General features: G+C 47.0%; 1 protein-coding gene across 4 annotated transcripts in view; it reads left to right on the top strand.

The window, feature by feature from the left end:
- ABCA1 (ATP binding cassette subfamily A member 1) overlaps window positions 1-24,201 on the top strand; it is a 146,798-nt gene that overhangs the window by 111,283 nt on the left and 11,314 nt on the right. For 3 of the 4 annotated variants that reach the window (XM_043515354.1, XM_038402132.2, XM_043515355.1), the window contains 23 exons: window positions 432-652; window positions 1,188-1,260; window positions 1,773-1,975; window positions 3,840-3,888; window positions 4,964-5,077; window positions 6,662-6,813; window positions 6,951-7,075; window positions 7,577-7,675; window positions 9,665-9,854; window positions 10,006-10,100; window positions 11,156-11,188; window positions 12,128-12,233; window positions 13,357-13,431; window positions 14,050-14,219; window positions 14,939-15,116; window positions 16,158-16,273; window positions 16,364-16,508; window positions 17,407-17,530; window positions 18,338-18,467; window positions 19,350-19,470; window positions 20,125-20,187; window positions 20,814-20,920; window positions 21,585-21,726. In XM_043515354.1, coding sequence (XP_043371289.1) covers window positions 432-652; window positions 1,188-1,260; window positions 1,773-1,975; window positions 3,840-3,888; window positions 4,964-5,077; window positions 6,662-6,813; window positions 6,951-7,075; window positions 7,577-7,675; window positions 9,665-9,854; window positions 10,006-10,100; window positions 11,156-11,188; window positions 12,128-12,233; window positions 13,357-13,431; window positions 14,050-14,219; window positions 14,939-15,116; window positions 16,158-16,273; window positions 16,364-16,508; window positions 17,407-17,530; window positions 18,338-18,467; window positions 19,350-19,470; window positions 20,125-20,187; window positions 20,814-20,920; window positions 21,585-21,726 — 2,831 coding nt within the window. The remainder of the gene's footprint in view (window positions 1-431; window positions 653-1,187; window positions 1,261-1,772; window positions 1,976-3,839; window positions 3,889-4,963; window positions 5,078-6,661; window positions 6,814-6,950; window positions 7,076-7,576; window positions 7,676-9,664; window positions 9,855-10,005; window positions 10,101-11,155; window positions 11,189-12,127; window positions 12,234-13,356; window positions 13,432-14,049; window positions 14,220-14,938; window positions 15,117-16,157; window positions 16,274-16,363; window positions 16,509-17,406; window positions 17,531-18,337; window positions 18,468-19,349; window positions 19,471-20,124; window positions 20,188-20,813; window positions 20,921-21,584; window positions 21,727-24,201) is intronic. The other variant, XM_038402133.2, reaches the window with a different exon arrangement.

The raw sequence follows: 24,201 nt of genomic DNA, 5'->3' as shown, positions 1-24,201 counted from the left end.
GGCTTTCTTATTGGTATGAACCTCCTTTCATTGGTGTACCCTGAAATCACAACCCTTGCTCCAGTTGACCAGAACCTAGTGAATTGGGAATTCAGGAGCACCGCATCTTCCACTGCTCAGATCACTGTGCGTCCACTCACTGCTGGGTGTGGCTTGTTCTATTTCCATAGCTAGCACTGTAAATGCCTACCAAGACGAGTGGCGAAATACAAACAGGATGAGAACTGGGTCATGAAGGAGAGGAGAGAATCCATCTGAGCTAGTAGTTGTTAACTTATTCCATACCATTCCCCCCGTCATACCAGGGACCCACCTCCCACTTAGCAGTATGGGGAGGGCAGGGTGCTTGCATCCCCCATGACCTAGGGACATTGATATTGTTGACTTACTGGCAAACTCCTTGGTGTTTGTCTTCCCTTCTTTGTTTACAGGCCGCACCATCATTCTGTCCACACACCACATGGATGAGGCAGACATCCTAGGGGACAGGATCGCCATCATTTCTCATGGCAAACTGTGCTGCATTGGCTCTTCCCTGTTCCTGAAGAACCAGCTGGGAACAGGCTATTACCTGACCCTGGTCAAGAAGGATGTGGACTCTTCGCTGAGCTCCTGCAGAAACAGCAGCAGTACGGTGTCGTACCTGAAAAAGGTACAGTTCCCATAGCGGCTGTCCACTTCCTTTCTCCTTCCACCTCTGTCCTCCTTACACCAAATCTTAAGGCTGCCAAGAAGCAACAGTTAAAATGTAATGGAGAAAATGGGTTGTAAAGAAATCCCTTAGCATGGCACAGAAGCATTACCTACCTTGGCACAGCCCTGAGATCAGATCCGGTTAAACCATTGCATTGGAGGCTTGTGTCCATTACACCCTCTTTGCATGGTGTCTTTAATGATAGTGTTTTCGGCCTGACAATTGATGCTGCTCCTTTGCAATTTGGCTGCTTACGTGAATAGATTAAATACATCACTCCTTATATTAGCTTCTGCTCTTACATCCTCTTACAGAACTATTTATCTCAACCCTTTGTTACAATAAAGGACATTAAGATCCTCTATGCTATAGCCCCTTCCTAGAGCATCCGGATTGCTTGGCCTCTCTCAGTGGTGTTATAAGAAGAGTGCAGCATACAGCTGGCTGCCTTTTGATCCACTTAACATATGCTCATCCTTCCTTATGTACCTAGGACGACAGTGTCTCCCAGAGCAGCTCAGATGCTGGGCTTGGCAGTGACCATGAAAGTGATACCTTGACAATAGGTAAGGACTGAAAAAGGCATGCATGAAATTGAATCTCACCGCTGTGGTCTTGAGCAACTCACTTAACCTCTCTGCTTCTGTTCCCCCATCTGTAAAATCAGGATAACAGCACTGCCCTATCTGGGGTTTTGAGGAACATTTAAAACTTGCAAAGTATAATGAATGCAAAGTGCTGAATAGTATGAAATTTCACCTAATGGTCAAACGAGACCAGAATTTAAGGGCCATCAAAGCCGATGTGCCTGCCAGTAGTTAGCGCTGCACAGAGTACATTTGTGTAGTGTGGCTTGCAGGGCTGTTGATTGTGTTCTGTTTTCAAAGGTCCTCAGAAATGATGCAAATAGAAATAGCTGCTTGGATCTGCAGCTGGGGCTTAGCTCCACTGAAGTTGATCCCTCACTGGTTTGTGTTTTACCCCAGCTGAGAATTTGTCCCAGCGAGATTCCTGAGTCTCTGCAGTGTTTGTTACCACAGAGTAACAGGACAGGCATCTTGTATTTTGGTTCCTCCAGACGTCTCTGTTATCTCCAACCTCATTATGAAGCATGTTCCTGAGGCCAGGCTGGTAGAGGAGATTGGCCATGAGTTAACCTACATCTTGCCATATGAAGCTGCTAGAGAGGGAGCTTTTGTGGAGCTGTTCCATGAGATCGACGACCGTCTCTCTGACCTGGGCATTTCGAGTTACGGCATCTCGGAGACTACCCTGGAGGAAGTAAGTGAGCTGAAGCTCATCTGATGGCTTAGACAATGCCAAACAAGTAATTGCAGACCCCAGGGCAAAATCCCCTGTGTATCCATGGGAAACCTTTCAACCAGGGAACTGGTCTGGCCCTGAGTTCATAACCCACGGAAGTGTGAAACGAATTCTCTCCTCCTGCCCAATTTAAGTGTGCCCACAAGGGAAACATGCCTTAAAAATTGAGGGCCAGGTCTTCAGCTGGGGTGAGTGAGCACAGCTTTGTTATAGACAGTACAGCTCCCCATTTTCACCAGCTTGGGGTCTGGCCTGAACTATTTTCTAATGATCAGGTTTTTAACTTACTCTGTCAAGTACTTTCAGATGTCTCGGGGCTGCTGAAAGTGCACCTGGTTCCAAGAGTCTCCAAGAGGCCATTCCAGCAGCCAGGGATTGCAGGATTTCAGCAACATTTTGGTCATATCCCCTGCCCAGACTCTCCTCCACCTAGAGATTTAATTTTCACTAGGGCACACTTTTCAGAGTACACTGACTTTCCTGTAGCTTTGCATCAAAGAGCAGCACAAAGAGCCTGTCCCCTTGAAGCCCTGTCTGTTGTATTCTCCAACACCTTCTGAAACACATTTGCTATCATGATTTCCTCTTTAACTGGTTGGAGGAAAGCCTGATTCTTCCAGCAGCTTCTAGAACATCATTGTTGTCTTCTGTGTTTGAAAACTTGGTCCTTCCTATATAGGAAATCACAGGGGAAAGCATATCCCATCACAGCTGGGAATGTTGTTCCTTCTTAATTAGAAGGCAGGTGGACTTCCACCAGTTTAATACCAAGCCTCATATGTGCATCTTCATTGGAAAGGGATGAAGGTTACAATAAGTGCTTACTCTGCATCATGATTATTGAATAGTGAGCAGATAAAAAATGTCCCATGCCATTCTTAGCTGGAGCTAATAGAACATGTGTGCTGTTCACCCCTTCCCCCCACCCTCCAAAAAAAAATACTGTCCCAAACTCAGCAATCAAAATCATCGGGCTGCATTTGGCTGCCAAGCCCTCAGGTGTCACACTGGTTATATTTCTAAGTTGCTCTAGGCCAGTGGCTCTCAACCTTTCCAGACTACTGTACCCCTTTCAAGAGTCTGATTTGTCTTGTGTACCCCCAAGTTTCACTTCATTTAAAAACTTATAAAATCAGACATAAAAATCAGACAAAAGAAGTGTCACAGCCATGCTATTACTGACAAATGGCTGACTTTCTCATTTTTACCATATAATTATAAAATAAATCAATTGGAATATAAATATTGTACTTACATTTCAGAGTATAGCAGTGGTTCTCAAACTTTTGTACTGGTGACCCCTTTCACATAGAAAGCCTCTAAGTGCGACGTCTCCTTATAAATTAAAAACGCTTTTTATATATTCAACACCATTATAAATGCTGGAGGCAAATGTTTGGGGTAAAGGCCGACAGCTCGTGATCCCCCCCTCCTAGCCCCCCATGTAAGAACCTTGTGACCCCAAACCCCCAGTTTGAGACCCCTTGGTGTATAATATACAGAGCAGAATAAACAAATCATTGACTATGAAATTTTACTTTATATTGTCTCTGCTAGTGCTTTTTATGTAGCCTGTTGTAAAACTAGGCAAATACCTAGATGAGTTGATGTACCCCCTGGAAGACCTCTGAGTACCCCCAGGGGTACACGTACCCTGGTTGGGAACCACTGCTCTAGGCAAGGGATATTCCATATAGCCCCTCATGTTGACATGATGCATTCTGTACTGGAATCATTGGCTCTCCCATGTTACATCAAGCAGCACATTATTGCTATATTAGACCACTTCTAATTTTCTTTTTAACCTCTCTTTGCCTGTCAGATCTTTCTCAAAGTGGCTGAAGATAATGGGGTGGATGCAGAGACCTCAGGTTAGTGCAATCGTTTCAGGGCTGCATTGTCAAAGGAGGTTCTATGTGTACAGCTTTATACCTGGGATTTGCATGCATCATCCCTTATGCACACAACTGACAGAGGGGTAAATTCTCAACTGATACAAATTCCCATTCAAGGAATTAAGCCATTGGGCAAGTAGAATCAATCATCTAGTGGTTAGAGCAAGGGGTGGAATTTAGCAGATATGAGTTCTGTTTCCCACTTTGCCACTTACACACGCTGTAGTTTTGGGCAAATCCGTTGACCTCTCTGGACCTCACCTTTTCCATCTGTAAAATGATGGTTCTTGGCCTGGTGTAGAAGCCACAAGTGAAAGATGATACACAAATTATTTTCAAAATCAGAAACTGGAACACTTTTGTGGTGACTTTAAAAAAGTCACAAAATAGCTATACAAAAATGTCATTACTGAGTGTCAAGACGTGCACATATTTCTTGGAATGGAAGATTTTTTCCAGTAACTTAGTGTCCAAATCAGTTTATCATGAAACATTGAATAAGTGTCATTAAGTAAGTTTCTGAGCAAATGATCAGCTCTGACAGTGTCTATGTTCAGTTGTCTTTTCACTTCACTACAAATGCTGCTCTTCGCACCACGAATTTGTTCCACTAGACTCTTTGTTCCTGGGAAACACAGAACAAATTCTGCTTGATGTAACAATACATCTTGAATTAACATTTTAGGATTATCCTCCTGCCCCCCAAATTTTAATTGATCAATGAAAAAACAGGACGTTTGAAGTGTTCTTAAAAGTAACCTCCTTGGACAGTATATGAAAACCAGGCACATAGGTTCACTTTACATATCAATGCACTTTACATTTCCCCGCACTGGTGCTAATTCAGCAGCAGCTCAGAGGCAGTCTACAGCTGTTCAGTCTGCATATGGGAACTTCTTAAAAGTTGAAAGCAAGTATTCAGTGAAGATTTCTATACAGTAGCTTGCTGGTGACACTTCAGTTCCCAGTGCTTGGGGCTCATAGAAGAATAGGGTTGTTCATTGTCTCTGTTAACTTGAGCAAATGAGCTAACATGTGCTGTCCTCTTCAGATGGCACATTACCTGCAAGAAGGAACAGGCGTGTCTTTGGAGACAGACAGAGCTGCCTTCATCCATTCACAGAAGATGATGCTTTCGACCCTAATGATTCAGACATAGATCCAGGTAAAGATGGAAGGAGCTGTAGTGCAATAATCTCAACTGTCTGTCTGTGCCTCATTACTAATCTACAGTTCTAAAATATTAATGTTTTAAAGAAATATGTTCATTGTCCATGTTCTTGGGTGAATCACAATGCAAGAAATACTAGATTTTATGAGGGCATTTAAACAAACTAACCAGCACACCCTGGAAGAGTTTTGGACGCTATTTAAATTCCTTCCAGCAAATGTCCTATTAGTTTCTCCTGCATTTGTTGAAGTGTGTTAGAATTCCTGACATACTTAACCTTGGATGCTCCATCCTCATGCAGGATGTTTATTAATCTCTGTTTCCCTGCATGGGCCAAGGCAAGAGGAACAAGGTTTGTTTATGCATCAGTGCTAGATATCCTAACTCATTCTGGTGCCCTGCAGAATCTAATGTGTGAATATGCATGAGACAGTCTGTCCAAAGGGGTCAGACTTAGCGCCTGACCCAAAACGCATTAAGTCAAATGGGAGCTTTTTCAGTGATTTCCATGGGCACTGGGTCAGGTCATTTTATAGTAGAGAGGTGCCCATAGTGACATCTAGACTATGGCAATGTGACCTAGCCACAATAATTCAAACAGGGGCTTTCTATGTCCAGATGTTGCTGGATCTCAGCTGTTATATCAGCATTCCCCTGCCCTTTGAAATGCATCTACCCTTCCTTATGGCCAAGTTAATATTCTTAATCCTCAGGATAAATATATAATGCATCTTTGTCTGTTATAGGACACCTTATAATAAAAGGTGGACCTGGGCTGAAAAGTTCCACTCTAGCGTGGAACTTTCCCCAATGTTTGGGGATGTTCAGAGCTGGCATTTCTGGTCTGGCCCACCTCTGCTTCCAAGAGGGGTTTAATCAACAGATAGTATAGAGCAAGGGTTCTCAAACTTCATTGGACCATGACCCCCTTCTGACAACAAAAATTAATTCAAGACCCCAGGAGGGGAGACCAAAGCCTGAGCCTGCCCGAGCCCCACTGCTCTGGGCAGGGGAGCCAAAGCTGAAGTTCAAGGCCTTCGGCCTCTAGTCGGGGGCCTGGAACCTGAGCCCTGCCACCCAGGGCTGAAGCCCTCAGGCTTTGGCTTCAGCCCTGGGCAGTGTGGCTCGGGCTTCAGCCCTGGGCCCCAGAAAGTCTAAACCAGCCTGGCGACCCCATTCAAAGGGACTCGTGACCCACAGTGTGAGAACCACTGGTATAGACTGTAAGGCTGAGGTTTCCAACAGTGGGGTTCCCCACACATCAGGCAATGTGTGATTTGGATGCCCAATTCCCTTTGGAAATGAATGGCAGCCAGATCTGAAGGTAGTCTGGAAAAGTAGTCTCAGCCTCGGTGATGCAGAAAGACAAACACTTAAATGCAAATTCATGAGAGATCATTTCCCCTTGCCCCACTGCACACCATACTCCTTTGTGCTCAGATGTGTCTAGGAGACACAATGGTAAGAACATAGGCAGCCTCCAGGGTTCTGTCTGCACAAGCAGGAGCAGCCTCTGAAGGAGAAGGAAATCTGCTTTTGTTTCTATGTGGGTGAGAGTCCTGTATCATTCGTTGTCAGCAGAATCCAGAGAGACAGACCTGCTCAGTGGGATGGATGGCAAAGGCTCCTACCAGATGAAGGGCTGGAAGCTCATCCGGCAGCAGTTCGTAGCTCTGCTGTGGAAGAGGCTGCTCATTGCCAAGCGCAGCAGGAAGGGTTTCTTCGCCCAGGTGAGACCGCAGCTCCTCCAGAGGTCACTGAAACATGGCCAGTGTCTCCAAGTGGTTAAATGCATCACTCTGGGTGGCTGATGCCTATGGGGGCGGTTCTTTTAAAGGTGGCTCTGCCTCTTCCCTTGTGATTTCAGATCGTACTGCCAGCTGTGTTTGTGTGCATTGCTCTCATGTTCAGCCTGATCGTGCCCCCCTTTGGGAAATACCCCAGCCTGGAACTGCAGCCCTGGATGTATGATGAGCAGTACACTTTTCTCAGGTACCTTTCAAATGACCGGAAAACATTCTTTAGGACTGGTTCTGCTTTCTCTATTCACCATTACAGTCTCATCACCTAAGTTTGCATTTGTGTGCGTCGCTCCAAAATACAATGTAAGGAAAAGGCACCATTTTGCCTGTTTGTAGCTTTAACAAGGCAAGCTCCAAATAAGAGTGAGTTTGAATGGCAGGAGGAATAGAATACTGTTTGCACTTTTCTTCCTCAGATCTCAATTCACTTTGTTCTCAGATGCTAAATCACACAGAAAAAGAAGCTAAAAGTATCCCAAACTCTTTCCAAATGTTACAGTACTTTTCGTGTGTGTGTGTGAGAAAGAGAGAGAAAGAGAGAGAGAGAAAACATACACATTCCACACAGGAAACTTTCCACCCAGTTCCTTTTCCTACCCTCTCGCCTGTGTCTCTGCCCGGCCATGTTGCTGGTTTTGCTGCACATGCCTTATCTTGGTGCCCTGAATGTGTTTCTTTGATGCGCCCATAGCAATGACGCACCAGATGATGCAGGCACTCAGAAGCTTGTGAACACTCTTGTCAATGAACCCGGCTTTGGGACCCGCTGTGTGGAAGGACACTCCATTCCGTAAGTAGAACCCGAGCAAGGGTAGGCGCAAGGAGTAGCTCTGTCATTTCTAAGCCACTGGATGTTGCTGCTGCTTTGAGATACTTGTAGATGCTGTTAATGTGTGTCACATAAATCACAGCTGCCATTGCCACCAGCCTCAGAATCAGCTTTCAGGGGTTGTAACATCAACATGATGGGTGTGGTGTTTGTATTATCGCAATGGCAGTGGTTAATGAGAAGCAGCTGTAGCGATCAGCTTAGGGAAATATCAAGCAGAAGGCCTGATCCCAGTGGCCTGGACTCATCTGAAAGCTCTTCCTTCAAAGGCATAGGCCCCTTGCCTCCTATGTTGTATTAAAGTATTGATTTATGGTGGCAACCTTTGTTGGCACTGCCACTCAGATAAGGAAGGGTTGCAGGCTCAGGCCCTACCTTTTCCTTCCCCTTGCTCACTGCGAGTAGTGACCCAGATTTTAGTGGTTTCAGAGTAGCAGCCGTGTTAGTCTGTATTCGCAAAAAGAAAAGGAGTACTTGTGGCACCTTAGAGACTAACAAATTTATTAGAGCATAAGCTTTCGTGAGCTACAGCTCACTTCATCGTAATGCATCCGATGAAGTGAGCTGTAGCTCACGAAAGCTTATGCTCTAATAAATTTGTTAGTCTCTAAGGTGCCACAAGTACTCCTTTTCTTTTTCCAGATTTTAGTGGGAGCTACTCGCTCCACAGGGCAGAACAGAGCCCAAAGGGGTGCAGCTGTGTACTGTGAAAACAACCTCTTTCCTTCTCTCTTCAAGAACCTGCCCCCCAGGGTTTCCCAGACCACTGCTAGTGCTCCATGCAGGCAGCATGCTGGGAACTGTCATTGACCGGGATAGAGACGTAAAGGTGTCCCCAAGTTACTAGCAGTGGGATTCTGGCTTTGAAAAGAAAAAGCCAAACGGGCCACGTGGCAGTGTATCATTGGCTTGGTCTAGTTGTTTTGTTCCCACAGTTCTCTGCTCCATGTTCTGTAGGATTTCTGTGTGTGCTTCCACAGCTAGCAGGCAGGATGGGAGGCTTGGAGACAGGCCTCTGCCACGGATTTGCTGTGTGGCTTTGGGCAAGTCATTTATGGCCAGATTGTGCCTGGAAGGAAGGCACAAAGGAGAACCCTTCGCGCCACCAACCCTTGTGTGATCTGGCCACCCAGAACTGAAGTCACTGCCCCCCAACTGGGTAGGGAGCTGATGGGGCCGTAGTTCCTTGCCGCACACATCAGGCAGTGGGGTAGGCTGGTTGATTGGGGTAATTATCTGCACCTGCAAAGTTGTGCAGTAGCAGGCACACTCACCCTGCGTGAATGGGAGCTCCGAGACATACTGCCTCCTGGTGCTACCCTGGGGCGGTGCAGCTCCATGCCCATTCCAAAGGCGGAGCTGGCACTCAGGCCCACCCCAACCTGTAAACACCTCTGCGTGTTAGCGTCCCTCCTCCACAAAATGGCTCTCTTGGGGGTTGTGAGGCAGAGTTAAATAAAGGCCTCTAAGCTCCCCAGAAAGGGATGATAATGGGATTGTCCAAAGTGCCTGGCGTCGGCCTGACTCTGCTCCCATGGATGTTACTGAGAGCTTTCCCTTTGCCTTCCATGGGAGCCAGGCTAGGCCAGTGGGAGTTTGACTGTTGATTTCAGTGGGAGCAGAGCTAGGCCCAAGCTGAGCACTTCGGAAAACTCCATCTGTGTGTTGACCAGCATTGATTATTTACATAATGTAGCAAACTCAGGTGCTAGCAGGTGCTTGGGGCAGCATACAGAATGGGGCAGCAGTCCGTGTCCCGCAGCGGCAATTTGGCGGCAGCTCCGCCACTCTTCCCGCCATGGCGGCTTTTGGCCAGCAGCTCCACTGCTATTGCCACGGCAGCAATTCAGCAGCGACTGCTTGGGGCAGCAAAATTGGTAGAGCCGCCCCTGAGCAAACTGACCTGTCTTTATAAAAAGTTGCGTTTGCCTTGGCTCTGGCCTCATGCAGAGACACGCCTTGCCTGGTCAGAGAGGATAAATGGACCACCGCCTCTGTCCCCGACACAGTCCTGAACATCTTCCTGAACAGCAACTGGACCATGGAGAACCCCTCCCCGGCCTGCGAATGCAGCAATGAGAAGATCAAGAAAATGCTCCCTGTGTGCCCACCCGGCGCGGGGGGGCTGCCTCCTCCACAGGTAGGAGAGGTCCCCGCTGCTCTATAGCCCCAGGGCAGTCCGGGGATGTGCGTGGAGAACAGGCAGCTGGGTTGGGTCTTTTGGGGGGATACGCATGAAGCCAAGGAAAACGTACTCGATTCCAAGTCCCTCTGCTTCCCCCTGGCACCAGAGAGAACAGAACACTGGCGACATCCTGCAGAACCTGACGGGCCGGAACGTATCGGACTATCTGGTGAAGACCTACGCGCAGATCATTGGGAAAAGGTGCCTATTCCACACATTGTTCCCTGGTGATTGCTGCTGCCCCTGTGCAGAGACCTGTGCACCACGTAACTCCCAGGGCGTGACTCTGACCCCTAGAGAGCCTTAAACTCTGGGCCATCTGCAGAGGTGACACTATGGGAGGCTCAGTGAGTCTAGTTTGCGCTTTCTCCTGGTGCACCCCAGCTTCGACTCCCTGGTACTCACTTAGGCTCTTTTATACCCGCCTTTGCAGAGCTCACAGTCCCTTCCCGATCACCTTGGAGGGACTGATGCAAAGTCAGTGAGAGCCTTTCCATTGACTTCAATGGGCTTTGGATCAGACCCTACATTTCGAACTCACTTTGATTGTTCTCTCAATGGCTGGTGCAAGTCAGCCCGAATCAGCAGGAAGTATTTCCAGCAAAGTACTCCACTAGCTGAAATGTTTCTTCCTAAAGTAAAACATGAGGCCTTTAAAACCATGGTCTGAAACTGCTGGGTCCCTTCCAGGGCCAGAAGGGACCATTGTGATCATCTAGCCTGACCTCCTGTGTAACGCAGGCCAGAGAACTTCCCCCAAATAATCCCAGAGCAGAGCTTTTAGAAAAACACCCACTCTTGATTTAAATCTTGTCAGTGATGGAGAATCCACCAGATCCTGGGTAAGTTTTCTGAGCAGCTTCTGATTTTCCCGTACTTTTGGGATGCAAAGGCAGCATGTTGGACGTGAGTCCAGCAATGGGCTCAGCCCAAAATGTCAGCCAAGTTCAGAAGCGTCTCTGAGTCCAATTCCAGCTCAGGTCCATCTCTGCTTTATCCCGTGGGCCAAGGCAGTGCAGTGCAGTGCGCACAGCAGGGAGCCCGGGAGCTGCTATATCCCTGTAAAGCATCAGGGCAAACGCCTCTGCCGGGTGACACAACTGAACTCCTTGGAGTTACACAAAGCATTAATCTGACCCGGGTCATTAATGCACAACTGTTTCCTTATAGTCTGCGTTCATATGGCTGGAGGGTAGGTCTGACTGATGGCCCATCTCATAAATAACAGGCTTGTTTTCTTCTCTTTGCCTTCCCAGTTTAAGGAACAAGATCTGGGTGAATGAGTTCAGGTAAGTTACTGTCCTCTCTTTAGGTTGCTTGGAGCTCATTAACCGATTGAGTGCCATGGTCTGTGGGCTGCTGTCTGGTCAAATTTGCCCCTAAATTTAGTTTTTGTAAAACAAAGCTTTTTTCAAAATCTAAACCCACCAGAAATATTTCAGTGAAATGATTATTTTTAGCATTGCACTAGAAATAGTTTCTGCAATTACTGATCCTTTCCCTAGTCACTGGGCTTTTGTGAGCAGAAAAGGGCCCAATCCTGCAAATACTGTCTGCCTGCTACACTGCCCGCTACTGTGAGTAGGTCCAATTAGCAGGATGCTCATTAGCAAGCCCTTGCGGGATTGGGCCCTTAGTACAATCAATTGCACCATCCTAAGAGGGGCCGGGGGAGCACTGATCAGCCAAGCCAGAGAGAGGACCCCACTTTGCTGTTAGCAGTGGAATGGTAGCTGCTCTCCGCCTTGCTTCCCCGTCCTTTAACCCCAGCCCGATGAAAGGACAGCAGACTAAAAGGTTGGGCTGCAGTGTGGAAAGGCCACAGGTTAGTTTTGTAAACAGTCAGATCTAATTTTGTTTGGAGGAATTAATCACAAATCTAGCACAGCTCTTGGGAGGAATAACCCTGAATGTCCTGCTGTCACCTCCGAGAGCTCAGCGAGCTGGAATCCTGTTTGGTTCAGCGCATGCTGCTATGAGAGTTTGGGCATGTCTGCATGGCAGGCTCACTGCTCTGGGCTGTGTGGACGCCCTGAGAGGCTCCTGTCGAATGGAAGCTTAACAAACAAATGTAAACTTCAAGTTGCCACTGAAGGCCTAACTTTGAGGCATTAGGTCCCAGCACAGAGCAGCAAGCTAAAAGCTACAGGCTATAAAAAAAGGGCCTTTTATGGAGAACACTGTAGAGTCAGTCTGTGCTTCACTATCTTGTCTGTCTGTGCTTTCAGGTATGGTGGGTTTTCAGTGGGCGCCAGCAGTTCCCTCCTGCTTCCTCCCAGCAATGAAGTCAGTGATGCCATCAAGCAAGTGAAGAAAATCTTGGAGCTAGCCAAGGTGAAGAGCAATTTTGTATGGGCTCAGAATGTGCTGATATCATAGTACCCCCCTGCGCGTGGGAGAGAGTGTGGCCAACAGGGATTGAACCCCGGGACCTTTGGGTCTAAAAATATGAGTTTCCTCTGCTTGAGATAAAGGACCATGTGCTGAGCCACATTATGCTAGCATGGGTTGTAATATAACTGCATTTGTGGGAGGAGTCATCATTGTTCAAATTCAGAAGAACCATATGGTAACTGCGGTCTCTTAATACCTTATCATATAAACCCAAAGTAGAGTCAGGAAACTGATTTAAAGAGGACTAAGTCCTGAGGCCCTTATTCTGCTTTTACTCCTTTTTCACTCCAGTAAGCGTCCATTGATGTCAGTGAGGAGCCACAAAAAAAGATCCCAGTTACTATCAGCTAGCACAGCTCAGAATCTGAGAGAGAGCAGGGAGCAAGTTGAGTGTCTCAGAAACCACAACATGAGAACAGGGGGAAAAAGATCAAGCCTGATATTCTCATTCATTCTGGCCTCTCTGTGCCACTCTGCTGTTACAGAGCAGCCAGAGAGCAGCTGGATCTGGCTAGCTCAGAGCTCCTCTACTCTCAGATGGCACAGAGCAGGAGTAGAGGGCCTCTATGCCCCATCCAGCCCAATTGCCACTTGGCGTAAATTAGAGCAGCCTCGCAGCTGCTCTAACCTGTGCCTAGGAAGTGCAAATTGCTTCAGAGAATCAGTGAGCCTCAGCCCACCCCTTTGCACTTAATGGATCTTGGCACAGGAAGGAATCTAGGCTATTGATTTTCTTGGGAGGGCAAGTATTTGTGACACAGTGTCTCCGAGAGCTGCTGTAATAGGAAAGTTCTGTGTGGGATTGTGGTGGTTAGTTGCTACCACACAAAAGAGAGTTCTGGAGTTCCCTGGGGCTCTCTTGACTTCCTGCCCATTCTGGAGTCATCCCAGAAGAATAGTGCGGGAGCAGACTCTGAGCCTGGGGACTGCAGTGCAGGGGGAGTGTGAGGCTGGGACATCTTACCCATTCCCCAGTCTGTGGCAAAGAAACCAGTATAAATAAGGTATCCGTTGCACGGTCTATAATGAATGAAGCAGATGTGCCATTGTGTGCTGTTCACAGGGGAGTTCTGGAGATCAGTTTCTTCACAGCTTGGGAAGCTTCATGAAAGGGATGGACACAAAAAACAATGTGAAGGTAAATCCTGCCCACCCACTGCTGTGCCTGATATTCAGAGCCAGAACTAGCATTTTAAACCCAAGCTCTGCTTCTAATTGGCGATCTGTATGCAGCATGTGTTCAGAACAGGGGGCACTGCACCCGAATCGTTTGCCAACAGAACCAAAGTGCCCACATCCCTGTGTGGGATTTCCAGGAGAGAGTGGCTTCTTGGACCCCAGTCCAAAGCCCATTGACTCTAATGGATGTTGGATCAAAGTCTTGGAAATCAGTAGATTGTGGCATGTACCTGCTACCAGCATAGGAACCATGGATTGTGCTTTCCCAGTGCACATAGGCCATATGCATCCAATCACACATGTTTAGGACCTCATCCCAGGTTCCTCATGAACTGAAGTGATGCTACCACCTTTGTTCAGGAGACCAGGGGGCATATATGATGCCCTTGTCAAACTGTATATTGTGCCACTGAGGTGGCTGACAATAGTTTGCAAAAAGGCAGGAAGAATCAGTACATCGTTCCACCACACCCAAGTGGCTGTAGACCTCTGAACCCCTTGGCTATTGACATGAGGGAGCCTGTAGAATGGAAGGCATGGCTGGCAATCCTATTGATACTGGTGTGTTACTTTTCAGGTTTGGTTCAATAACAAAGGCTGGCATGCCATTGGCTCCTTCCTGAATGTGATCAACAATGCCATCCTCCGGGCCAATCTTCAGGACGGCAAGAATCCCAGCACTTACGGGATCACCGCGTTCAATCACCCGCTCAATCTCACCAAGCAGCAGCTCTCCGAGGTCGCCCTGTACGTCCTAGTATGAATGATATCTGCGGCCTGCTGGAGACGGGGGGGCTACAAGGAATGGAAAGGAGGGGAGAAGAAAGTGCCTTGGAATTAAGGAAGCTGCAAGAAATGAGTGTTTGGGGAGGGGAGCGGGTAAATAAAAGAATCAGGATACCTTAGTGATTCAAATGTGGATAAACGTGGCCAGTTGTAGTCACCAGCTGAGGATCTGGCCAGGGATTTTGCAGCACTCCAGGCTGAGATTTCCAAAGCCTCCTATGGGAATTGCATCTCCAGTTCCCATTACATTAATGGGACTTGGGTGTCCAAATCCCCTAAGCAGCGTTGCAAATCTGAGTCCCTGACTCTCCCAGCTGCATTATGCTGAAACTTGTTAATGCTAGAAAAGTGCTGGGCGGAGCTTTGCTCTCCTGCACCCGCACCCTGCACATCTGATCTTTGATGGAGTAAAGACCAGCTGTAAATCCCTACATTTTCCCTTGCGGTTAGACACATGTGAAAGACCTCTCATCATTATCCGGCCCAACAATACCTTTTCAATGAACATACCTGTAACAGAGCTTTAAACAGAGGGCCCAGTTCTACCACCTGCATTCCCATTGCGTAGTGAGGGTGGGAGAATTGGGCCCCAGTTCAGGTTATGGGGCTAATGTGCGCTGGAGCGTCTGGAGGGTGACTCTGGCAGTAATTTATTGCCACTCTGATTTCCCTTTGCCCAGGATGACCACGTCGGTGGACGTTTTAGTCTCCATCTGTGTGATCTTCGCCATGTCCTTTGTCCCAGCCAGTTTTGTGGTTTTCTTGATCCAGGAGCGGGTTAGCAAGGCCAAGCACCTGCAGTTCATCAGTGGGGTGAAGCCGGTGATCTACTGGCTGGCTAACTTCGTCTGGGATATGGTAAGATTGCCTCACGGGAGCTCATCCTTTAGAGCAGGTTACACTGTGTATAACACCCATTGCTGCAAACCTAAGGCCAGCTTGTGCGGGTTAGGCCCAGGCCTGCTGCGGGGGCAGTGCAGAGCCTCAAAGGCACTATGCCTTTGTTGCAGAGGTCCCTGGGATGAAGGCATGTGCGCTCTTATACACGCCTTCACGGGATGCATGTGATGAGTGTTCTGGTGCCTGGTAGTTCTGACAAGCTGCTCCTGCCCCTGCTCCACCCACCTGGCTGTCCTGCCAACACAGCATTTGTCTCTCTGCACAGCTGACCATCCCTGGTATAAGCTGGTGCAGTTATGGAGTTCTGGCTGGGCTGAATTTGGCCCTGGTGCGTGCATGTGTGCACACGGACGTGCATATGGTCACACACCTACTGAAAGGGCCTGGTGAACTCCCACTTTCAGGGGAATTTACTGACATTAGCTAGCACTGAAGATTCTACAGTGTGGTCAGGCCACTGCACTGGGACTCAGCAGTTCTGGGTTTGATTCCCAGCTCAGCTGCTGGCTGGCCTGTTCTGTGGCCTTTGGCAAGTCACTTCTCCTTTCCATGCCTCTGTTTCCCCTGCCACCTTATATCTTGTCTTTTAATCTATTGCTAGCTCTTCAGGGCGGGGCTGTCACTTTGTGCATGTCCAGAGCCAGCACAACAGGGCCCCATATGTGAAAAACCTCTCATCAGTATCTGGCTACTCTAATACAAATAATTGTGAAAATCATAAACACCTTGACTTATTCTTCTTCATTTATTTTAACATCCTGGGCACTGCGATTCACCCTAGGATGAGTACACAGTATGTTTCCGGTGCTGGACTAAGGAAGATGTGGAGTGGCTGGCCAGCTCTCCAATCACCACGTATAATGTGCTAATTTATTTTCTGAGCAGATAGCATAATAATTTTCAATTCTATTCCCATATTTTTACCCTGATTTCCTCCATTAGAGCATTAAGATGCTTTTATTTTGCAAGTAACCTGGAGCTATTTCTTCCTCCTTCCAGTGCAACTACATAGTTCCAGCCACCTTGGTTATCATCATCTTCATCTGCTTCCAACAGAAGTCCTACGTGTCCTCTTCCAACCTGCCTGCGCTGGCCCTTCTCCTCCTGCTCTATGGGTAAGGTTGTATCTCTCGAGGGGATCCGTGAGGCTCCAGTGGACTGTGTGCTGTGAATGACGCATCTTACTGTGTCTTTCTGCTCACCAGGTGGTCTATAACGCCACTCATGTACCCAGCTTCCTTTGTGTTCAAAATCCCCAGCACAGCCTACGTGGTGCTGACCAGCGTGAATCTCTTCATTGGCATAAATGGCAGCGTGGCCACTTTCGTCCTCGAGCTCTTCACCAACAACGTATGTTCCCACTGACATATCCTGCCGCTGCGACTCCTCCCCCCCAGTGCTGCTGCTTTACATTGCCCTTAGGAAACCAGTGTCTACTCTGTATCTCCTGGTATTCAGGGGAGTGGTAGGGAAGGCTAGGTCAGGTGGTCAGAATCGGGAATGGTGGAGCAAGTGGGGCATGTTGCCCAGAAGACCCCAGTTCAGCAAGGCACGTAAGAATGTGTGTAACTTTAAGCACACGAGTAGCCCCTTTGACATCAGTGGCATGACTCACATGCTTACATTCCTTGCTGAAAGGGGCTTAAAACTCTTCAGCTGTTTCTAATCGATAGTCAAAGGGAAAAAGTGAGTTTGGTAGCTTCTGAGTGCTGTGCAGATAAGCTAAGCTCTGTATTCACTGGGCGGTAGAAGTGAAAGCTGAGATAAGAATACCAGTCCCCTGCTCTCTGGAGACCTGGGGGAATGGGTATCCCATGCCTGCTTGGCATTAGTACAGCTGATGGTAATCTGTGACTATTATGGGTGCTGAGACAGTGCATGGCACCCCATCTCTCTGCTGTTACCTCGACCCCAGCCCTATGTGTTCACCTCAAGCGTATTATCTAAATCTTGGACTCTGAGCCCTCCTGGCTGGACTGTCTTTGTGATGTTGGTACATACAGTGCTTTGCACTATGGGGTCCTGGGGCACAATTATCATCATGTCCAGAGGATTCTCCCATTATTTGTCAGGTTTGTTTGTCTAATCCATGCTGTCAGAGGTTGGTGGTGGAGTGATTATTTCTACCCATTGGGAAGCAAATTCACAGGACAGTCATCCTCAGCAAGCTAAACCTCCCTGCTTTTTTGTTCTCTGCCTTGAGAAGCAGCACAGGTGGCTGATTTGTGCTTGGCTTTTGTTCCTTTAGAAGCTGAACAACATCAATGAAATCTTGAAGTCTGTGTTCCTCATCTTCCCCCACTTCTGCCTGGGGCGGGGACTGATCGACATGGTGAAAAATCAGGCCATGGCCGACGCTTTGGAAAGGTTTGGTAAGTGACCGCACACAATGTGGGATCCACAATGTCAGCTGGACACCCAGGCATGAGCCTGGGAGGTGCTGAGCACCTTCCACTCCCATTAAAATCACCAGGAACTGAGGGCCCTTGGCTCACAGGGCCTGGCAGGATTAGTGCCTAGCTAACAGTAGTGAAAACAGTACAGAGGTCTGCTCTGAACTGGCCAGAGCCTGTAGCTATCCCATCTGATTCCTTACCAGGACTAGAGAGCAAATAGTTCTCAGCTGTTAGGGAGCTTGAATTATTAGGAAGTCAATTGATTCTTTAAAAATACAAAAATGTAGTTGTGTGAAATGCAGCCTCAAGTTGAGAGAAAGGATGGTCGTGTGGTTAAGGCAGTAGGGCTGGGAGTCAGGAGAGCTGGGTTCAACTCCTGGCATCACCACAGACCTTCTGTGTGCCCTTGGGCAAGTCACTTCATCTTTCTGTGACTCAGTTCCCCCTTTGTAAAATGGGGATAATGCTTCCTTTCACTGTCTTGTCTATTGAGATTGTAAGATCTTCAGGGCAGGGCCTGTCTATTACTATAGCTATGTGCAGCATCTAGTACACTGAACATCTGAATATCACTATTATAAAAGTACTACGTGCACAAGCCAAAACTGGGTTACCACGTGATTTTATTATCTTTGTCCTCTCTTTCCCCTTAGTGTCACCCCCTCATTGCATCTTGTCTAAAATGAGTCTGTAAGCTCTCTCAGGGCAAAAGCCTTTCATCTTTGTGTTGGTCTCTCCAGCCGCTGTGCAAAGCTGACTGTGTGCTTCGGCTTTTCCAAACAGGTGAGAACCGTTTTGTGTCCCCTCTGTCCTGGGATCTGGTGGGACGGAACCTCTTTGCCATGGCTGTGGAAGGGGCAGTCTTCTTCCTTATCACAGTGCTCATCCAGTACAGGTTCTTCATCAAACCGCGGTAAGCTTGCTCTGCACCATGCTTCAGTGTTGTGGGCTGGGGGGAAAGATGCAGAAGCCTGAGGTGTGCTCTTGGCTCTGACATATAGAACACAGCTGGCCCGGTCATATTGCAAAAGACCCCTGCTACAACTTAGACAATCAGCAACGTCCAATCACAGTTATCAACCTTGTGTTAACGATGATGCTTGTGCAGCCAGCCACTGTACCATCTCATTGTCAATTGACAGTGGGAAATTCTTGTGCAGCCAGACCCTGCCCGTCGTTTTTCCATTTACCTGAGTGACAGCAGGAATGGGCCCAAAGTTTGCATCACTAGCACAGTTTTAAAATTCTAGTGCAAAACCACCTCCCTGTGTACCCCAAGCCAATCAAAGCAGCTTGAGAAAAGCTGTGGGAGGCATCTCGAAGAAAGGACATTTTGGTCCTTGGCAATACTTTGAACTTGAGCAAACGTTAGTTGGTCTGAAATCGGTTTTGCCTGGAGGACGCTATGTGAACACAGCAATAATCAGTAGCCCAGGAGTGTGCTGGAGACCTTAGGAGTCATGTTCCTGGATTTAACAGTGAGACATTTATAGAATCTCTGACACCAAATAGATCAGCATTCGCTATGGGTGAAATTCCCCTGCATGCACAGGGTCAGCACATGGTCTGTGCACTGAAGCCTCGCCTTGAAGGCCTAAGTGGGATGGAAGTAGCTTGCTAGCCTTCTACACAGGGTTGAATTGCAAACACAGAAGGGCTTCCCCAGGTATGTTCTGTTTGGATGCTGGTGCATGATTGACACCTGTCTCACCCTCTCTGTCTTTCATTTGTAATGCATTCACCTAGGATGCTTTCCCCTCTTCCTTTTCACATGTTGACTCTTTCCCCTTCAAAGGTCTGTCAGTGCCAAGTTGCCTCCTGTGAATGATGAGGATGAGGATGTGACCAGGGAGAGGCAGAGGATAATTAGTGGTGGCGGACAGAGTGACATCCTTGAAATCAAAGAGCTGACCAAGGTGAGAGATAGAGGGCTGCTCATGCTTACCTAGATAGGACTGGGGCAGTCCCTCACCAGTACCACACAGCTTACCCAAGATCTGATCCAGAGCCCACGGGAGTCAAGGGGAAGACTCCCACTGATTTCAGTGGACTTTGAGTTGGGGTCCAGATATATTCTATTCGCAGACTTAAAAGGCAGTTCACTTCCATCAGGTAAAATGTGTTGGATGTCAGCAGTGCATCTGCATCCAGAAACACACACATCTCTGACACAAGTCTCATGTGTCTCGGGTACTGCCTTGACACATTACAGTTTCTTCCCCCATCAGATACTGGGCCATACTGGACCCTCCACTGAAATCAACAGAACTACGCCAATTAACCCAGCCGAGGATCTGGCCTTGTATGCCTGAGTGCAGATCCCAAAATCAACTCCCCTGATTATCTCAACCACCAGTTACCTCCGGGAGTATGGCTAGTATGATTTGATGCGGTAGTAAAAAGCCTAATTCTGTCCCACTGGAGTCCAATGAGAGTTTAGCCATCAAGTCCAGGGGGATCAGGACTGGAGCCTTAAGGATGTCTTGGAAAGTATGAGGGGCTCAGATTCTCTCTCTTCTCCCACCCTCCCACATTTGTTATTCTTATTAATTTGTATTTCCTGGTTTCAGATTTATAGAATGAAGAGAAAACCAGCTGTTGACCGGATCTGTGTTGGAATCCCTCCTGGGGAGGTAACGTCCAATTGGTCATCTAGATCTGTGTTTATTTTTACCTAACTATTTAGGAGCAGTAGGAGGCAGTGAGTAGGATAAGAGCTGAAATCCTACAGGTTTTCATTGTAATAAAGAGGAGACATGATCTTGTGCTTAAGACAATTCCCAGCTCTGCCATAAACTCTGGGTGTGACCTTGGACAAATCACTAAATCCCTCAGGAAAACAAGGATAATCACACTCCTGGACCTCCCTTGGGGTGGCAGGATAAATACATTAGTGTTTGGTATGCAGTCTGAGGCTATTCCACTAGATAAAATGCTTTTGTTCCCTCCTCCCTTCCAAATGATTTCAGTTTGAAATAAAAGTTCAGAAACTTCCTATGAAAATGTGGTATTACACTGAAGAGCGGCTGTGAGAATAGGGGGAGCCAGCGTTAGTCTGTCTTGCTAATTCCAGATCAGATTTGCTCACATTTATACATAAAAAGATGTTTTTTTCCTATAGTCCCTCACTCTCACCCTGAGCTCTGAGAGTTCAGGGACTTCTTCCCGCCGTATGTGTCGTTGCCAGTAATAAAAGATTCTGCAGGCCAAGTCATGCACTCAGATACACATGGACTCATATGCTCTTTGATGTTTTCAGTGCTTTGGCCTCCTGGGAGTGAATGGCGCTGGCAAGTCGTCAACTTTCAAGATGCTAACTGGAGATACAGATGTGACGGGAGGAGAAGCTTTTCTGAAGGGAAACAGGTGAGCAGAAGACACAACTCCTCTTCCCTCTGCTTTACACCAAAGAAAAACCTCTGCTTCTCTCTCTCTCCTGTGTGTTCAAATTCCCAAGCAGATGTAACTCCACTGACTTTGCTAGACTGGCCCCTGCTTGCACTAGGGCTAAACCTGCCTAACTTTAAGCATGTGCTCTGCTGAGTCAAGGTCATAGGGTAACATTTTCAAATGTACCTAAACCCCAAGTCACTTTTGAAAATGGGGCTTAGGACTTGACCAAACAGCAAGTTACTGCGTAGCAAGCCACGGTATGAAACTCCAGCACATCAGCTTGCTGCACAGTGAAAGTCCCAGAGTGCAGCTTGCCTTACTGCTGGCACTCCAGGGTTTTCACTGTGCTATAGCAGACCAGGCTTGCCACGCAGCAACTTGTCATGTAGACATGCCAATAGACTCCTAAGTTACGTAGGCATTTTTGAAAAGGTACCCATCGTGATTAATGGTCACATTTTAAAAGAAATTAATGTGACCCCGAATTGCTTTTGGGATCCAGTTACATCTTTGCCTAAGCCACTGGGGTTTGATACTTCCAGAATGTTGAATGGTCATATCCCTGTTCTGTATTCCCTACCTGAAAAGGCAATGGATGTTGCACCACCCTAACTATGGATCTTCTCTTGCTTTACAGTATCTTATCTAACATCCAAGGAGTCCATCAGAACATGGGCTATTGCCCTCAGTTTGATGCTATTAATGAGCTGTTGACAGGGAGAGAACATCTGGAGTTCTATGCACTTTTACGGGGTGTTCCTGAGAAAGAGGTCTGCCAGGTACGCAAAATGGAAAGCACACACCCTGGCTGAACTGGTTACACATTATTGCTGGCATGCATTCCACTGTCCACTGCAATCCGTTTGTTTGGACAGGACAGCAAAATTGTCATCTCCCGTATTTTTTCAGTACTAAACAAGTGTTCTGCTCGTTGACTGCTACCTAGGACAACTGTGTCCTGCCCAAAGCAGCTGATATTACCAGTAAACCTGGGTTTCAAGTCAGTTAAACCCTCCCTGGGCTTTTCCTACTGGTCACCATTACTCCTAGACTGATCTGTTGCCTTAAGGAATGCTTATTTAGGGACAAATGGTGGAGTCCTTATTCCTGTTGCTGATCATTTACTCTGAGGAGTAGTCCCACTGAGTTCATTGGGAATAAATGCTCACCAATTTAAGGGCTTCCCAGTCTGGCCACTCATCTTTTATAGGGACTAAATTTTCATTATTTGAACACTGACATTTTGGTGTTCCCAGGGCTGGAGCAGTCAGTCATTCAGGCCATTGGTATCAAATCCCTCCCTCTCTGCTGTTGATTTCTCATGCTGTCAGCAACCTGCGCCACCTACATCCCAAATACGGGAGATCTCAATAGAGTGCTGGTCTGGAAATACTAACAGGCTGTATCTATGTAAAGGAGCTGTGGCCGTTTATACTAGCTGAGGATCTTCCCCAATCAGTTTAAGGGCCTTCATCTGCAGTGGTGGTGTGTAGTAACTGCAAGCACCTTGAGGAATCTTCAGCCATTTCTTTCCTATGAGCGAACAATGAGTCATGTTATTGCAAGCCCTGGGAAACAGTAGCTTGCCACCAAGTGAATGGGCACTGAGCATTATCCAACGAGAATGCTGTATAACTGGATCTATTTTTATTAGGGCTGTCAAGCAATTAACAAAATTAATTGTGCAAAAATAGAATAGCATTTATTTAAATATTTTTGGATGTTTACTACATTTTCAAATATATTAATTTTAATTACAACACAGAATACAAAGTGTACAGTGCTCACTTTATATTTATTTTTTATTACAAATATTTGTACTGTAAAAAACAAAAAAAATGTATTTTTCAATTCACCTTACACAAGTGCTGTAGTGCAATCTCTTTATCATGAAAGTTGAACTTATAAATGTAGAATTATGTAAAAAAAAACCTCCTGCATTAAAAAATAAAACAATGTAAAACTTCAGAGCCTATAAGTCCACTCAGTCCTACTTCTTGGTCAGCCAATCACTCAGACAAACAAGGTTGGCTACAATTTGCAGGAGATAATGCTGCCCACTTCTTGTTTACAATGTCACCTGAAAGTGACAGGTTTCAGAGTAGCAGCTGTGTTAGTCTGTATTCGCAAAAAGGAGGACTTGTGGCACCTTAGAGACTAACAAATTTATTTGAGCATAAGCTTTCGTGAGCTACAGCTCACTTCATCGGATGCATTTGGTGGAAAACACAGTAGGGAGATTTATATACACACACAGAGCACATGAAACAAGGGGTTTTATCATACACACTGTAAGGAGAGTGATCACTTAAGATGAGCCATCACCAGCAGCAGGGGGGGAAAGGAGGAAAACCTTTCATGGTGACAAGCAAGGTAGGCCATTTCCAGCAGTTAACAAGAACATCTGAGGAACAGTGGGGGGTGGGGTAGGGGGAGAAATAACATGGGGAAATAGTTTTACTTTGTGTAATGACTCATCCATTCCCAGTCTCTATTCAAGCCTAAGTTAATTGTATCCAGTTTGCAAATTAATTCCAATTCAGCAGTCTCTCGTTGGAGTCTGTTTTTGAAGTTTTTTTGTTGAAGAATAGCCACCCTCAGGTCTGTAATCGAATGACCAGAGAGATTGAAGTGTTCTCCAACTGGTTTTTGAATGTTATAATTCTTGACGTCTGATTTGTGTCCATTCATTCTTTTACGTAGAGACTGTCCAGTTTGGCCAATGTACATGGCAGAGGGGCATTGCTGGCACATGATGGCATATATCACATTGGTAGATGCGCAGGTGAACGAGCCTCTGATAGTGTGGCTGATGTGATTAGGCCCTATGATGGTGTCCCCTGAATAGATATGTGGGCAGAGTTGGCAACGGGCTTTGTTGCAAGGATAGGTTCCTGGGTTAGGGGTTCTGTTGTGTGGTGTGTGGTTGCCGGTGAGTATTTGCTTCAGATTGGGGGGCTGTCTGTAAGCAAGGACTGGCCTGTCTCCCAAGATCTGTGAGAGTGATGAGTCGTCCTTCAGGATAGGTTGTAGATCCTTGATGATGCGTTGGAGAGGTTATAGTTGGGGGCTGAAGGTGATGGCTAGTGGCGTTCTGTTATTTTCTTTGTTGGGCCTCAGGAAGTCAGTGGCATGCTGAAAAAGCAAAAGAACAAATCCGCACAGACACACCCCTAGAACCCTGACCTGGGGTATTCTATCTGCTACCCAAGATCCATAAACCTGGAAATCCTGGACGCCCCATCATCTCAGGC

The sequence above is a fragment of the Dermochelys coriacea genome, chromosome 5 (genome assembly GCF_009764565.3).
Source record: "Dermochelys coriacea isolate rDerCor1 chromosome 5, rDerCor1.pri.v4, whole genome shotgun sequence".
In the NCBI taxonomy this organism is placed as follows: domain Eukaryota; kingdom Metazoa; phylum Chordata; order Testudines; family Dermochelyidae; genus Dermochelys; species Dermochelys coriacea.
Note: the sequence above shows the minus strand (reverse complement) of the source record. Positions and strands in the feature narration are given on the sequence as shown.